The 16,682-nt window shown below is 35.2% G+C and overlaps 1 protein-coding gene across 5 annotated transcripts in view; it reads right to left on the bottom strand.

The window, feature by feature from the left end:
• The window catches only part of RBL2 (RB transcriptional corepressor like 2), a 50,725-nt gene that overhangs the window by 14,535 nt on the left and 19,508 nt on the right, over positions 1-16,682 (bottom strand). For 4 of the 5 annotated variants that reach the window (XM_016142384.2, XM_036231277.1, XM_016142386.2 and 1 more), the window contains 12 exons: positions 15,671-15,780; positions 14,861-14,964; positions 13,284-13,421; positions 12,107-12,271; positions 11,528-11,639; positions 8,975-9,244; positions 8,510-8,799; positions 8,244-8,420; positions 3,426-3,497; positions 2,706-2,811; positions 1,912-2,117; positions 1,207-1,371 (listed from right to left, as the gene is read on the bottom strand). In XM_016142384.2, the coding sequence (XP_015997870.2) occupies positions 1,207-1,371; positions 1,912-2,117; positions 2,706-2,811; positions 3,426-3,497; positions 8,244-8,420; positions 8,510-8,799; positions 8,975-9,244; positions 11,528-11,639; positions 12,107-12,271; positions 13,284-13,421; positions 14,861-14,964; positions 15,671-15,780 (1,915 nt within the window). The remainder of the gene's footprint in view (positions 1-1,206; positions 1,372-1,911; positions 2,118-2,705; positions 2,812-3,425; positions 3,498-8,243; positions 8,421-8,509; positions 8,800-8,974; positions 9,245-11,527; positions 11,640-12,106; positions 12,272-13,283; positions 13,422-14,860; positions 14,965-15,670; positions 15,781-16,682) is intronic. The other variant, XM_016142385.2, reaches the window with a different exon arrangement.

The following is a 16,682-nucleotide window of genomic DNA, read 5'->3' as shown; positions in this document are numbered from 1 at the left end:
ATATCCATGTATGTTCCTATTCAGAAACATTAGTATATCTTCATTTATCCCAGTTTTAAAAAATATCTAATACAAGTTAAATAATTTTTCTATAAGGGATAAGTTTATTCCAAGGCCTGTTACACTTTGTTGCTATTATAGAAGTTTTTACATTATATTTTCTAAGAGATTTTTGCTATCTTTGTTTTCCCCATTTTTCTATTTTATAGAAAGATTCACTGACCATCCACTTATCAATCATTAACACCGCATTTGTTCTCCCCACATTATTTTTTAGTTGAACTGTTTGAAAGTAAGTTACTGACATGGGATATTTCACCTCTGAATAAGCATATTCTCCTACTGAGAAATTTAACGGGAATTTAAAGGTAAATATTCATATTTGAGTCCACATTAAATTTTCCCACTTGTCCCCAAAATGTCCTTTTTAGGTATGCTTTTCTATGTAGGATCTAATCAAAGATATGCACTACTTAATAATAGTACCCTTCCCACCATCTGCCATTTCTTCATGATATTGACATTTTTTTTTTGTTAAATGTGTATGTTTCTAACAATCTTTAAGACATGTCACAGAAGGGCCTTTAAGATCCAGCTGCACTTAGCACAGCACGATTCCCAGGGATCCAGCCTTACCGCCTCCAGGACAGTTTCCTCCTTCTTCCTGGATACTCTTTCATCTACACCTCAGCAACTAGCTGACTTCTCATACATTGAGGCCGGACTCAAGCTATACTTTAAGGCCGATGCTGCCACACAAATCTGTACTAATAATGACTAAATGACTATCATACTGTACTGTACAAATGTCCCTTTCTCCCCTTAGAGGATGGATCCAGAGGACAGACACTGCCTGTTCTAAAAACAAGCAATCGATTTAGAGATCCAAATTTTCTTTCCCTAACAGAAATTTGGAGCTTTAAAATTTTACGAATAGAAAAACACAAAAGCCCAGATTTATAGTTGAGTGTTAAAAATGCACAACAAATAGGAAAAGGAATGAACAAAAATAAATCCAAATCCCTTACTCGATTTCCAACCTGAAAGTTTCCCCCCCAAACCCTCTTCCCTGGTTCTGCTACACTGGGATTTACTGGCCACTTTTCTCTGGCAGTTCCCAACGTGTGTGAGTGCCCCGGTTTCCCCATCGACCATTTCTAGCATCCTAAGTGTTTGGCGGTGACGGCCAAGATATGTTAGGCTTACCTTTGAAGGACTGTTGCTGAAGTAGTAGAAAATCTTTTCTCGAGGAGAAAGCATTGTTTCATTTTTGTGTGGGGAAATGTAGACAGGATGATTTTGAGACAGCTGTATTCGGCGAGGAGAGCCTGTTCTTACAAATGGATAGGGAGACAGAGGAGGAGCATCCATCTGTGTAAAAAACAATCAGTATTTCTAAGAAAGCTAAACAAAATTTCCAATGAGGCATTTTAAAAAGTGGTTATTTTTGTTGAGGGAAGAGATATAATAAACCAGTAGCTTTATGAATGGTAAACAGTGACAGCAACAATTAAACCTAAAGAAAACCATACAAATAGCAAACATGTAATTGTTCACTGTGTACCAGTCATTGTTTTAGGCATTTTTAATGCAGTATGTCATTTAATTTTCACAACCACCTTATGAACTCTTATCCCTGTTTTGTCTAGGCGGAAACAGGCACAAACAACTTGCAAGGTCACTACAGCTGCTAAGTCTTCGACAATTTGAACCCAATTCATTCTCTCAATGCTATACTTTGTAGGGAACCCAAATACCATCTTATTGTTTAATGCTTGTACAAGAATAGAAATTAGACTACTTGTTTTACTTAAGAGAATTATCTATAAAACTAGAGCAACTCAAACATAAGTGATTCCTCATCTTTCACAAGTAGAAAGAAAGGTATGAAGTAATCTCCATCAAACTTACGACGTTTGCCTGCGAGTATTTCATGGCAAATGTTTTAATTTGTTTTATGTAGATGTTGTTGTAGAACTGAATGAGGTCTCCCCTCTCCTCCTCTTCCATGTCGCTGCTGGCACCTGTGAGACGAGTGGGTGTCGGCGGGGCACTGCCAGGCTGTGGAACGGGCAAGGTGCTGCTTGACCTCATGACGGGACTGGAGTCTCTGCTGGCTGCCGGCGGTGGAACAAAGGGTGTTACACAGAAAGGCTGCTAATGTGAATTGCTTTTATCCTAGCAAATTCTCTTCTTAAAAACAAACAGCTGCCTGCTCCGCTGTATAATGGCAGCAGATGGGCCCTTTATTCTTCATACCAGGCAGCAGAGCACAGACAAGACATCAAGCACTAACATCAGCCCCAGGCTAGAAACAAAGGGCCTACCGAGTAAGTTTCCTAGGACCTGAGCCCTGTAGTAAGTGGTGTAAACAAACAATTGGGGATCCTATTTCCATAGTGTGGTTTCAGTTGACATGCCAGAATTTCCTGGAACTCAGGCTACCAATTTCCTGCCTGAAATCTTCTCTAATTCCCCTGGAGAAAAATGTTATGCACAGTGTGCCTCAAAGCTATGGGATGGACAAACAACTTTGCCACCAAATTCAGAATTCTGTTTCTTGTTCTAACAAATCCTTTGCCAATAAAATAGCTTCATACTTTCTTTAGTAGTAATTTCATTTAGTCATGCTCAGTTTTCTAAGCCTAAAAAATAAGAAAAGCTCCTAATTTTATTTTGTAAATGTTCATAAAGATCCCACTTACTTCTGTCTTTGCTTAGTTCTGTTGGAGAATTTTGATGGCTTCTGCTATCACTGCTGCCAGAATTTCTTCTTCTCCTTTTCGCTTTTATCAAAACACTTCTATATACCTTTAGAGAGATCATGAAAAATGGACAGAAATTCATATTTATTGATTACATCCTATTCTCACAGCAACCCTAATAGTTATCCTCAGGGGAAGTTAATAAATGCAGCCCAGGTCATATATCTATTAAATGACCGGTTCAGGATTTATACCAGGGCCTGTCTCGTTTCAGATTCTAAGTATAGCTTATAATACTACAGAGCAGTATTAGTACCCAACCATAAAATCAACTCACTCCAAGTACAAAGACCTCACCTACCTATTTTTTTAAGATAGGTGAATAGTATTGAGTTTTAAAATGTCACTTAATGTTGTCTTGGTTAAACGTACAGTACTGTTTCCTTGACCAGACTGAAAGGTAACATAGAAACCAAATGACTTCCTAATTTACATCTTTCTTGTGATTAGGTGAGTTAAAGAGTCAAATATTTCACATCATTATCTTCTGGAGAAAAGAGGACTTAAACTAATCAAGATGTGTTGTTGTCCATCAATGATTAAAAGAGGTTAGAGTAAAAACTTCCCTTAAAGTCTTAGTTCTTCAACTTAGTGGCTGGTGTTTTGTGTTCATCAAAGACTTTAAGCTTTATTTTCAGCCCTGAGAGAAAATGTAGTTACCTGGCTCCGGGCCTGCGGCTGAGTCCTGTAACAACGCATAATATTCTGGAAGGACCTGTCGTCTTTTGTGACCTGGAAAAGAATAAGAGTATTCTGTGAAGAAAACTGACTTCCAGAAAAAAAACGTGTGGAGTTTCATAAACTTGCTCCACAGCGAAACAGGTAAAAATATATATTAAATAGACACTTAATGTCTCTGGAAATGGTCCTAAGTAAATACAACAAATGAAGAACTATCTATTCAAGAAAATCTACTAAAGTTCATCAACATCTACTAAAGTTCATCAACAGAGGAAGGAAGTGGTATTTGAACCAAGGCCTGGAAAAAAAAATACAGTAACAGATGAAAAATTCACTGAGATAAAACAGTAGATTTGAACTGACAAAAAATTAGCAAACTTGAGGACAAACTGCAATCCAAAGACAGAAGGAAAAGAATGAAGAAAAATTAACGGCTTCAGAGAGCTGTTGAACACCATGATACACATAATAGTAGTACCAGAGTAGACAGAGCAGCAGAAAAAATGTTCAAAGAAATAAAGGCTGAAAGCTTCCCATACTTACTAAACATTAATCTACATTCAGGAACCTCAACAAATTTCTAGTAGGATAAATACAAAGACATCCATATCCAGACATATATAAAAATGCTGAAAGTGAAAGAAAGGGAGAAAATCTTGAAAGCATCAGGAGAAACAACTTTTCACTTTGGAACTCCAATAAAATAACAGCCGACTTCTTATCAGAAACTATGAAGGCAAAAAGGTAGTGGAATAATGTCAAAGTGTCCAAAGTAAAAAAAACTAAAGAATCCAGTATCCAGCAAAGTTATCTTTCAAAAGTTAAGGTAAAATACAATCTCAGATAAACAATTTGATGCTAACAGACCCATCTTATAAAAATACTAAAAGTTCTTTGAACTAAAAGCAAGTGATTCCAGACAGTAAATCAAATAAACACACAAAAACCAAAGCACTGGTAATTGCATAACTATAAAGACAGTATAAAATGTATCTCTCTTCCCTTAACTGATTTAAAAAGCAGTTTATAAAACAATATGTATATTAGTGTATTGTTGGACCTAAAACATACAGAAATGATACACTGGCCAAAAACAACACAAAGAAAGGTATAAGGAAACGACTCCAGATGACATCTTGAAACAACAGGAACCAGTAAAGAGAACTGGAAATACATAAGGTAAATATAACGATAGTATAATAATGTTCACTCAGCTCTTTTAAAAGTCATAAAATTATATAAAATAAGTATATTGCTGGATTTATAACATTTACAGATCTACTGTATAATGACACTCCCACAAAAAGGATGAAAAGGAAACAGCTATATAAAAGTACATTCTGTATCTCACTGGAGTTAAGTTAGTATAAATCTGAAGTTGATTTTGAGAAGATGTATGTGGGAGTTGGTGGAAGTGGGGACACTTCTGGGGATCTAACGTACAGCATATTGTGACTAGTTAACAGTATTATATACTTGAAAGTTGTTAAGGAAGTTAATCTCACTACAAAAAAATAGTTATGTGAGGTCACGGATGTTAATTAACCTGTGGTAATCACAATGCAATATATACATCGCAGTCATCACATCGGATACTTACACAATTCTTAGTAACCACTAAGAAAAGCGGTCATTACTGAAATTAAAATACCACATGAGAGAGTATTACCTAAAGCAAATGAAAGCAATAGAGGAGGAAGAGAGAACCAAGATGAAGCATATAAAAAATAAAATGGACATAAATTCAGTTACAACAATATTAAATGTGAATGGGTGCAATAACAATCAAAAGTCAAAAATTGTAAGCCTGGATAAAAAGAGATCCGAGTATATTATGTCCACAAGACACTTTAGATTAAAAAATACAAATAGGTTTGAAAGAAAAGGATAGACTGCAACCCTCAAAAAGCTCAGTGGTTTTACAAGTATCACACTATGAAACAGACTATAAAACAAAAAGTTATTAAAAAGGGACATTTCATGATGATAAAATGGTCAGTCCACTGGGAAGCTCTAACATTTATAAGCATACATGTACCTAATAGAGCACCAAAAACAAGTAAAAACAAATTAAGGGAGAAATGGATACTATTTGGAGAGTTCAATACCCTACTTTCAATAATGGATACAACTAGTAGAAAATGAAACAGAAGACTAACAAAACTAAAACAATTAGATCTAATAGGCATCTACAGAACACAACACCCATTGACAACAGAATATACATTCTTCTCAAATGCACATTGAACATTCTCCAGGCTAGACCATATGCTAGGCTATAAAACCTTGATAAATTTAAAGGGATTGAAATAATACAAAATGTGTTTTTTGACCACAATGGATTGAAACTAAAAATCATTAACAGAAGTTTGGGAAACTCACAAATATGTATTAATTAAACAACATACCTAGATAACCAATGAATCAGATCAAAAGAGAAATTAGAAAATACTTTGAGAAGAGTGAAAATGAAGCTACGACATACCAAAGTTTATGAGATGCAGCTAAAGCAGTGCCTTAAGGGAAATTTATAGCTGTTAATGCCTATATTAAACGAAAAGGCATTAAATCAGTTACCTAACCATCCATCTTAACACACTGAAAAGAGAGCAAAAATTAAGCCTAAAGCTAGCAGGGAAATAAAGATTAGAGCATGTATTAATAAATGAAAGCAAAAGCTAGTTTGATAAAATCAGCAACACTGGTAAACCTTTAACTAGACTGACCAAGATAAAGAGAAGCCTCAAATTGCTAAGAAATAATTTGGCAAGAAAAAAGACTATAAGGGAATATTATGCATAACTGTGTTCCAACAAATGACAATCCAGAGGAAATAGACAATTTCTAGGAATACACAAACTACCAAAGCTGATTCTAGAAAAAACAGATGACCTGAATAGACTTATAAGAAAAATTATTTGTCAATGAACTACGTGTAATGAAAAGCACAGGACCCAATACCTTCACTGCTCAATTCTACCAAACATTTAAGAATACCAATTTTTCCCAAACTCTTCCAAAGCACAGAAGAGGAAGGAACCCTTTCCTATGCATTATGAATCCAATATTATCCTGATAACAAAACTAGACCAAGCCTATTTCTTCTTAAACTACAGACCGTTATCTCTTACGAATAGGCCAGAATTCCTCAACAAAGTACTAGCAAACACAACCTAGAAACCTATAAAAAGAATTCTGCACCATAACCAAGTGACACCGGAAATGCAACGATGGTTTAACATAATGAAAATCAGTAACTCTCTTATGAAGCAAATGGGTAAATCTTCACAGCCTTGGATTTGGCATTGTATTCTTAGATATGACACAAAAAGCACAAGCAGCAAAAGAAAAGATAAATTGACTTCATCAAAATTAAAAACTTTTATGCTTTAACATGTATCAAGTAAGTAAAAAGATACCACACGGAATGAAAAAATATTTGCAAATCACATATTTGAGAAGGGAGTTACATCCAGAACATATAACTGCTATAACTCAACAAATAAAGCAAACAATCACTTCAAAAATGGCCCAAGGATTGAAACATATTTCTCCAAAGACACCATACAGATGACCAGTTAGCAAATGAAAAAAATGCTTGACATCATTATTCATTAGGGAAATACAAATCAAAGCCATGGTAAGGTACCAGTTCAATACCCATTGGGATGGCTAAAATGAAAAAAATAACAAGTTGGCAAGAATGTAAAGAAACAACTGAACTCTCATGTACTCCTTGTGGGATGTACAGGAATGGCCGGTGTAAAAAAAATATATGGAAATTCCTCAAAAAATTAAGCACAGAATTATTATATGATCCAGCAATTCTACTTTGGGGCGCATACAGAAAAGAACTGAAACCAAAATCTTCAAGAGTGTTGTATACTCATATTCACAGTAGCATTATTCACAATAGCCAAAATAGAAGCAACCTAAGTGTCCATCGGTGATGAATTCATCAAGAAAATGTGTCATATCTATACAATGGAATATCATTCAGCCTTTAAAAAGAAAGAAATTATACTAAAACATAGATGAATCTTGAGGACTAACTGAAATAAATCAGTCCCCAAAATACAAATATTGCACAATTCCACTTAATGTGAGGCAGCCAGAACAGATTCATAGAGACAAAAAGCAAAATGGTGGTTACCAGGAATTAAAGAGAATGAGGATGAGAGAAACTACTTAGTAAGTAGTTTCACTTTGTAAGGATGGATATGTTTCGGAAGTAGATAGAAGTGGTGGGTGTACAACATTATGAATGTACTAAAAACCATTCAATTGTTCATTTAAAAATGGCTAATTTTGTGTTATGTGACTTTCACCTCAATAAATTATTTTAAAAACAAAGATAAAAAAAGTGCTGATGAGAATGGAGAGAAATCACAACCTTTGCTTATTGCTGATGGAAATGTAAAATGGTGCAGTGGCTTTTGAAAACAATCTGTTAGTTCCTCAAATGGTAAACATAGTTACCATATGACCCAGCAACGTATGCCTAGATATATACCGAAGAGAAATGAAAACATGCAAAAACCTGTGCACAAATGTTCATAAATAGCTAAAAATTGGAAACAGTCCATCAACTGATGAATGGATAAACAAAATATTATATTCATACAATGAAGTATGACTATAGTGATCGTTGCATATATCTATCAATATATTAAAATCTACCGAGTTTACATTTTAAATGAGTGAATTATGCAGTGTGTGAATTATAGCTCGATAAAGTAGTTTAAAGTTCTGACGGGAAGTAGCATCTTTTTTCCTTTTATATTCTTAAGTACTCACTTTTGCCATCACGTAAATGGCACACATTAACAGCTGGTCCAGATGTCTGTCCATCATAAGTTCAGGACACTGAATTATGGAGAATTCAAAACAGGTCCAGATTTTTTTCCTTAGTTCATCTGAGATATCCAGTTTAGCACAAAGATCTCGAAGGCGGACACCTGCTAAGTGGTAAACCTAGTAGATAAACAAAAACATTTCAAACTTTGTGTATCTAACACATATTTCCCAAGTTCATGACCTGTTAAGGGGACATGAAGCATTACCTTTCTAAAGAAAAGCGATAAAGAGCTGGTCTTCCTGGGTCTATTGCTGCTGCTGGTTAAAGGTGGGCCCTGTTTTTGCTGTTGTCCACCAGGGGAAACCTGCTGAATGGTCACCTGACTGGGGACTTGCAAGGTTGTTCCTGTGACCGGCTGAGAGCTCAAACTCCCAGCCAGGGCTTGAGCACTGAGGGGCTGGATGGAGCCAGCGACAGCCTGTGCCTGCCCCGCAACATTGACTTGGACTGGGAAGAACGTTATCCCTCCGTTTTCGTTGGCAATGCCTACAGTTTCTCACAAAGAAAAAGCACAAAGAAAATGTTGATAATACAAGTTTGTCCGGGCAGAGGTTTCCAATTTCTCCCCTCCTAACCCTTTGTCTCACATCATCATTCCAGCCAGATCTCAGGTAACCTTCCAATAAATGCCACAGAGAAAGAACTCAGTATCCAACTCTGCCTTCCTTACCTTGTACAGGAATGGTCACGGTTTGTCCATTATTGGCTGTGACAGTGGCTGTTGCCATGGTGACCAAAGTCTGTCCAGGAACTGGTGTGACAGAAACAGCCTCCCCAGACACATTCTGCACAGGGACAGCACTGACTAAGGGCTGTGGGGGAATGCGCCCAGGTGCTCCTCCATCAGGGGGGCTGTCGTTCTCAACAAACAGCCGTCTTCTGGTAGAGCTGGCTGTTGGGGAGCTGTACCTATCATATAACGTGGTTGGAGATGTTATACCTAGGATCGGAAAAAAAATCAAATAGTTTAACTCAAGGAGACTGAGATCTGACTTCCAACCAAGCTATTATGTTCAAAATTAATTAAGAGTTTAGAATACTTGATAATTTTAAAAACAAACAATAATTACAGAGTCACATCATAGCTACAAGTCACCTAGTGAAAACTCAGCTGAACACTATTATGAGCAAAATGTAAAGAAAGTTTCTCTTTCTCTCACATTATTCCCTTCTTCACTACACCTGCTAAATCAAACTAGACTTTGCCCTCTACTATTACAGGGCCTTGATGATTTAGGGGTAATTTAAAGAATTATTCTCTTTTTCCATGGTATTTTTGACCATACTGAGTTTCTACCTAACAATCATGTAAAATTGATTTCACTATAAAGCCACAACTTGGTAAGAGTAGTTGATATTACTATGGTACATCTGGGAACACGTCCTCCTAGTTTTTTGGATCTTCATCTTTGTTTTCCAGATGTAGAAAATTACTAAAACTCAATGTCCTTCGGCAAGAACGGACTTAACGTCTTTTGGGTTCAATTAAGCTTAGTTTATTATTTTTTTAAACTTTATTGAAATATAATTCTCATATATTTCACCTATTTAAAGTGTTTTTTGGTATAGCACATTTTTTTAAATTATGGTAAAATATATATTATTTGCCTTTTTAACCACTTTTAAGTATACAATTAAATTCACTGGCATTAATTACATTCACAATGCTGTGCAACAATCATCATCATTTACGAAACTTCTCCAACAGAAGCACTATTAACCACCATGGCTTAGTCTGTTGTTAAGTATTCACACTAATGTCTGAATTCTTGAGAAGCATTCCTTTCCCTATTTCATAACTAGCTGCAAAAACTATACATCAGTGGGTTTTTTAGTTTAAAAATATATGTCAGGGGGTCATAAGAAGATTGACAAGAGTAGCCCTGACTGTAGCTCGACATTTCAATTTCCTCATGATACAAAAGTAAATTAACCAGATTTGTATTTGGAACAAAGCTGCAGAGTCAAGAGTGCGTTACAATCATTATCTTGTAAAGTATTAAGAGACCTCATGAAAACAGAGAAGTGACAAGTACAAAGAAAATGAAGTTTAAAGTCAAGTCCTAATCCGAAGATTAGGGAAGGAAAAACTACAGAAACAGGACTGAGGAAAACCAGCTGTCAGACTGATGGGTCTAAGTGGGTAATATGCAGAAAAATAGTTAAACTATGAGGAGCCCCTTCCACACAGGAAGTTTTCATAAAGCTCGCTCATCTATGTTTACTGAGAATGCACTACCAGAGGGATTCCTAATTTAAAAACTGATCGTTCTTCCATAGCCGGTGCTCACCAGTTACATTAAGTTGGTCGAGACCACCCTCAACCCTTCTTCCAAGGGAAGGCACTTGGGGTGGCCCTCTCCCCTGCATGGAGCTTCTGGGGACTGCCCTGGGTGGGACATTTTGGGAGAAGTCGGGCAGCCAGGTGGTCGTATGCCCCACAGTCAGTACAGACCGAGAAGCCAGGTGATCTGCTCTGTTTAATTCTAGTGACGGTAAAGAATATTTTTGGATGCAAAAACCAAAAAGATCTAAAAACATCCTCCTTAATGGCATCCAAGGATTCAGAACTCTCTGGAATCACTGCTTTTTAAAAAGTAGTTTTATCTCAAGCATGTAAACTTAAACCTTGCATTTGGCAGATGTTATAAAATGCTGCCTAAAATGTAATCAGATGAATAATAAAACTACCCTTTTCTGTACTTCTTGTGCCAGCACATTAACCAGGGTAGCACAGCTCGACTGCCGGTCAGAGCTAACATGCTCAGGCCATTCACTCCTCCGAACTCACTGGCTTGTCTGTGCCTAACTGGATCATACGGCTTTATCTTTAAGAAGCTTTCTTATTTCTTCTATTTTTAAAATTTAAATTCATCTTTAAAAATTTACAGAAATCACCTGGAATTCTATCACCCAACAATAATCATTCTAAGTAGTTCGGTTTTTCCATTTCAGCCCTTTTGTATGCTTATATGTAAACATACATTTAAATAACAAGAATCACATTAATATATATAGCATTTTTTTTAAGATACTTGTTATATCATGCATTTTCCTGTTCTTAAATAGTCTTTGAAAGCATTACTTTAAGTGACCCATGTGACATTATACAGCACAAAATATTGTCTTCTATAGATACGCTATTAGCTTCTCTTGTAGTTTAGATGAAATTTAAATCCAGATGATAAGCCTCCAAATATTTGCCCTAGTATTTTCAACTTACTTCTTCCAAGTCCTCCAGCATCAGCACGGACCTCACTCACCCTCCTGGGAGTCAGAGGGGAGCCAGCAATACAAATTTCATCCGCTCTTTCCAGGCTCTGGGCTGGCATGACCTGTGAAGAATTGTTTACACAGAAAGCCATTACTCAAAAATGCATTATAATTTAAAATACCATTATAATCTAAGGTAAAAGAAAACTATCTTGGCTCATCAGTTATTCCATTTATCAGCTGTCTTTTCCACTTTCAGGCTTAAAAAATTCAAAACCTAGTTAAGTCCATATTAAATATGAATCAACCTTACTTATTTGGAGAATTAGAATATCAACCATTGTAAGGTACAGAAACTTAGGAAATCAGAACACTAAGTTCATACTCTGTCACTAAAAACTTGGAGTGATCACAAATTATTTCTGATTCTTGTTTCCTCTCAGATGATCAGGTGATGGTACCATATTCTAGCCCAGGAGCCACCCTCCCCTCCACACAAAATTTAACTGCTCTCTGTGAAAGAGGGTTATGAACAGACTAGATATTGATGTACTTTTGTCCAGAAAGCTGTTAGCTTATTTTCACAAACCTCCTCACAGGTGGGAACTCTGTTTTCATTGTCTCTGATTCTGTCCCAGAGCGGAGACTCTGGTTTCCAGGCCAGATGATCCAAGATCTGTTCTTCGATCTCATTAAGGTGCTTCACCACCTCTCTACAAAGGCCGTCTTCTGCTCTAATGAAAACTTCTATCACCTGAAACAAAAATGCCCCGGTTTATATTTTTACAAAAATGTATTTAATATGTGGAACCAAAATGGGTAAATTTGATTTTTTTTACTTATTTATAAATACAGGATAATTTATAAAACATTACAAGCTTAAGGAGTAGTACAACTTTGCAGCAGCTGCTCTCCCTTTCACTGTCTTTATAGTTAAACTGCATGTATGAATTTATACAAATCTTTAATACAGTGAATATTTCAGAAATGTTTAAATGAAAAAACATGCCTTGTCTATTGTGGGTTGAAAACATTACTCTTTAAATTTCATATTTAAAAACTCTAAACATTCTATATGGGTCACTAGAAACATGAGTTTTGACTGCTGTATCTGAATTAAGATAAATTCACACACTAAATCAATATTAAGAAACTACCAAATCAACTACCAAATTAATGCCATAACTCTGTGCCTCTATATGTATAAAAGAGAATTGTTTCTAAAAGACGAAATCAATTTTATTTAATTTCCACAAAATAAAAAAAGGAGATTGGTATATAAGATCAACTAGTGATATGTTTGCTAGTTTTCTGAAGTCTTCTTAGCTCACAAAATGAAAGTATTCTAAAAGCCTTTTATGTAAAGTATAGCATAGGGTAATACAGTCAATATTGTACTACGTACGGTCTTCAGGCAGGTACTAGATTAACTGGGGGGATCACTTCATAAATTATATAAATGTCTAACTGCTATGTTGTACACTTGAAACTAATATAAAATACTGAATGTGAACTGTAATTGAAAAATTTTTTTAAACCTTTATGAAATTAAAAAAAGGATCAAATGAAGCTTTTACCAAAATAGGTCTTTATACTACAGTAAAATAATTTATATAGTTAAGACTGTATTTCTCCTCTGCTCCCAAATAGAGTAGAAATTACAACATATGTAATTAACAATAGAAGAAATGTACTTAGATATTAAAATGAACTATACGGCTAACAACAGGAAATTGGTCTCATCAGTATCAGATTTTTAAAATTACCTTATAAAAATGATAAAGTGGCACATCAAATATTTCAGTAATAAATGGAAAATTCCCAGGAGGCTTATAAGAAAAAGTGACAACCTCAAGGCAGCAGGCCAAGAGCGATCTGTGAAATGCATCTTGTTCCAGAATGCCCTACAAAACAAAGTTATACATGTAAAACATTAACTTACTCAAACAAGGCATCTCATACCCAGTCAAGTTTAATAAAAATACCAAAGAAAGTCTTATTTTCTGAGTTAGTGAGAAGTATGTGCTTTTCTCCTTACAACACGTTTCTTAACTTTATAAGTCAGTTCCTTTTTTAACAAAAAACATATATCAAAGGAAGGTAGAACTTTCAGAAATCTTACATATTATGAAATATAGCTAAATAAAAAAGATGACATCCCTAACCAAAATACGTATACATCCTGTTGCTTAGACGAATGATGATGTGGAAAAATGTTACTGTATTTATAGTAAGGGGCCACTGGCATAAAGAGACAGCTTGAAGGAAAGCCGGTGACTTGGCTAGATGGTCGAGGACCGAAAGTCAGCATGTTTGTTCAGGGTAACGCAATTACAGATGATTTTCATTTACTTTTTTTTTGCTTACTATATATCCAAAATTGTACATATTTATTATTTTTGAATTAAAAAATTATGTAGACACCAAAAGTATAAACAATAGAAAAAAACAGATAAACTTCAATAAAAGCAAAACCTTTTGTGTATCAAAGGACGCTATTGAAAAAAGTGAAAAAACAACCTACAGAATGGGAGAAAAATATTTGCAAATCATATATCTGATAAGGGATGAATATCCAGAACATAAACCAAGAAGAGTTGAAAGCAAGGATCCAAAAGATACTCGTATGCCAATGTTCATAACAGCATAGTTCATAAGAGCCAAAAGGTGGAAACAACTCAAAATGTCCATCAACAGCTGAACGGATAAATCAAAATATGACATATACATATATATATGGTGTGTATGTCTGTGTGTAATATAGTTAAGCCTTAAAAAGGAATGAAATTCTGTCACATGGATGAACCTTGAAAATCTGTTAAGTAAAAGAGCCAGACACAAAAGAATATAGGAGGTATCTAAAATAAGGTATGTTCACAGAAACAGAATTAAAGAAGGGGGCGGGGGAGTAAATATTGCTTGTTTAAAAATCTTAGCTAGTAAAATTTAGGGAAAATAATTACCTTAGCCAAGAGGAATGGCTGAATATTTGCATTAAAGTTCTTTTTAGTCAATACTCAATTTATTCTTGCTATATAAGGCTTGTATAAAAACTATGTTATTTAAAAACTCAATTAAGGTTAGGTCTGAATGTTTTATCCCTGACTAGAGTTTTACTACCTACAGAAAATGTAAGTTATAATACATGGCCCACTGCAGTGAGACACTAAGTGGGGGAGTGGAGGGGAAAGCACTCGGAATACAAGTTTCCTTATGTGCCAACCCTATTTCTTCAAAGCCATACATTACTTATTCATGAATGGCTTTATTTTGGGGGTGGGTAGGTAAGGCTGAAAGAAACCGTACTCTATTGTGCTGATCAATACATTGGTTATTTACTCACAGATAAATCCATGTCTCCCAGTCTTTTTTGTTCCTGCTCAATAACGGATTCTAATACTTTATAGTAAAGCATCTCTGCAAAACGAAAATGTTTGCTGGCGATTTCTGCATAAATAATAAAAAACACAAAAATCACATGCAAAGAAAAGAAATATTGTAGAAAATGAAGGTCTATCCCATCCCCTGTCCACAAAATAAAATTTAAAAACCCATACAACACTTCACCTATATGCACTTCCTACAGTTCGATCATCCCTAAGATTCCTTAATTTATTTCATGGCAACACCCAAATTTTTTAAAACTGTGAAATGAAATGTTCACATACAAACTATGACTGAATTCCATTAAAGTTCACACTTTTTTTTTTTTTTTTTTTTTTTTTTTGGTATGTTTGAACAGAGTAGCTCTATGCCAAGAGGTTGGTTCACTATTCCACTCACACATGGCTTTAATTCATGACATCAAACAACTCCCTGGACAGGTCTGGGCATGAAAACGGCTATGCCTTCTGTTCCGGTTCTTACAATTTTGAAGAGTCACTATATTTCTGTATTCAATATCCAGTCTACAAATGAAAACTAAAGGTTTCCCAAACAAAGTACCTGAATTCCAATATGATATCGGTCTAAAATTCCTCTCACTGAAGGGCCCAGAAATCATTTGGATGACAGAAAAAATGGACATCCATATTCTAGCCCTAGATCTAAAGAAAAAGTATCTTTTCTTCATATTTCCAATTCAGTTTCCCAAAAAGGATTCCATGAAATTAAACTTCAAGATGAGAACAATACAGACAATATTAAGCTTTACCTTTAACACAGTTACTAAAATCCTCATCTGGCTGGGAATGCTGAGAATATATTTCAAACATTTCTCTCAATCTGTTGGCAATAGCCTGGGTTGGATCTCTAGCACATGTCCTAAAAAAAATGATAAGAAATTATCTAATCTAAAGGTCTTGCCAAGTTACAAAGTGACAAACTATTTATAACTCTGTATTTTTACTAACCTGTAAATATAAAGTACTTTGGACAGAAACTATATAATTTCCAAATTAATTCAAAAGATCCCACATTTCCTTAAATCAAAGGTGGTGGTATTACCATTTTGAGCGGCAAAAAAAAATTTTTTCTTCTTTAAAGCCATACTTTTTACTGCAGTAAGTTTGTCAACCTTAACCAGTGCCTGTTTGGTGTCCGTGACAGGGCCCCACCTACCGTACACATCTGCCATCACTGATGACAGACAAAAACGCCCTCAAATATTTCTCCAGAGGGCAATACAATTCCCATTACAATTCCTGGAAGAAGACAGAATGAAGGGATATATAACCTACGCTACAGACTCATATAAACTATTATTGGTATTCTACACCTTTCCCTGCAAAACAAGGTTTTGAATCACTGATTTTTTTTTACTAGATTTTTACTAGAAAGACAATATATGTTCAATGCTGAAGCACTGTAAGAATTGTCACCATGTGGGCTTTTGTAACAACTATGTTTTTATCTTGATCATAAATGTACATATGTGTTATAAAAATGTAGCAAGTTTAGAAAATTATAAAGAAAATAAAAATTAGTTATAATCCTGCTAGAAATAGCTATTGAATATCACATGAAAGCAGAATTTTGTTTAGGAACACACACAGGTACCTTTTATACAAAAACAGGACCCTTTGGTTTTACCTAGTATCTCCTGGTATTTGAGTACCACTAATGGTATTTAATATTAAAGAAGCTGCTACACCTATTTAGAGATTATAAATAGATCTGGAAGATTTAGAGATTAAACCAGGCTTTTAAAATATGCTTCTGAATTC

Source organism: Rousettus aegyptiacus, unplaced genomic scaffold (genome assembly GCF_014176215.1).
Source record: "Rousettus aegyptiacus isolate mRouAeg1 unplaced genomic scaffold, mRouAeg1.p scaffold_m13_p_14, whole genome shotgun sequence".
In the NCBI taxonomy this organism is placed as follows: domain Eukaryota; kingdom Metazoa; phylum Chordata; class Mammalia; order Chiroptera; family Pteropodidae; genus Rousettus; species Rousettus aegyptiacus.
Note: the sequence above shows the minus strand (reverse complement) of the source record. Positions and strands in the feature narration are given on the sequence as shown.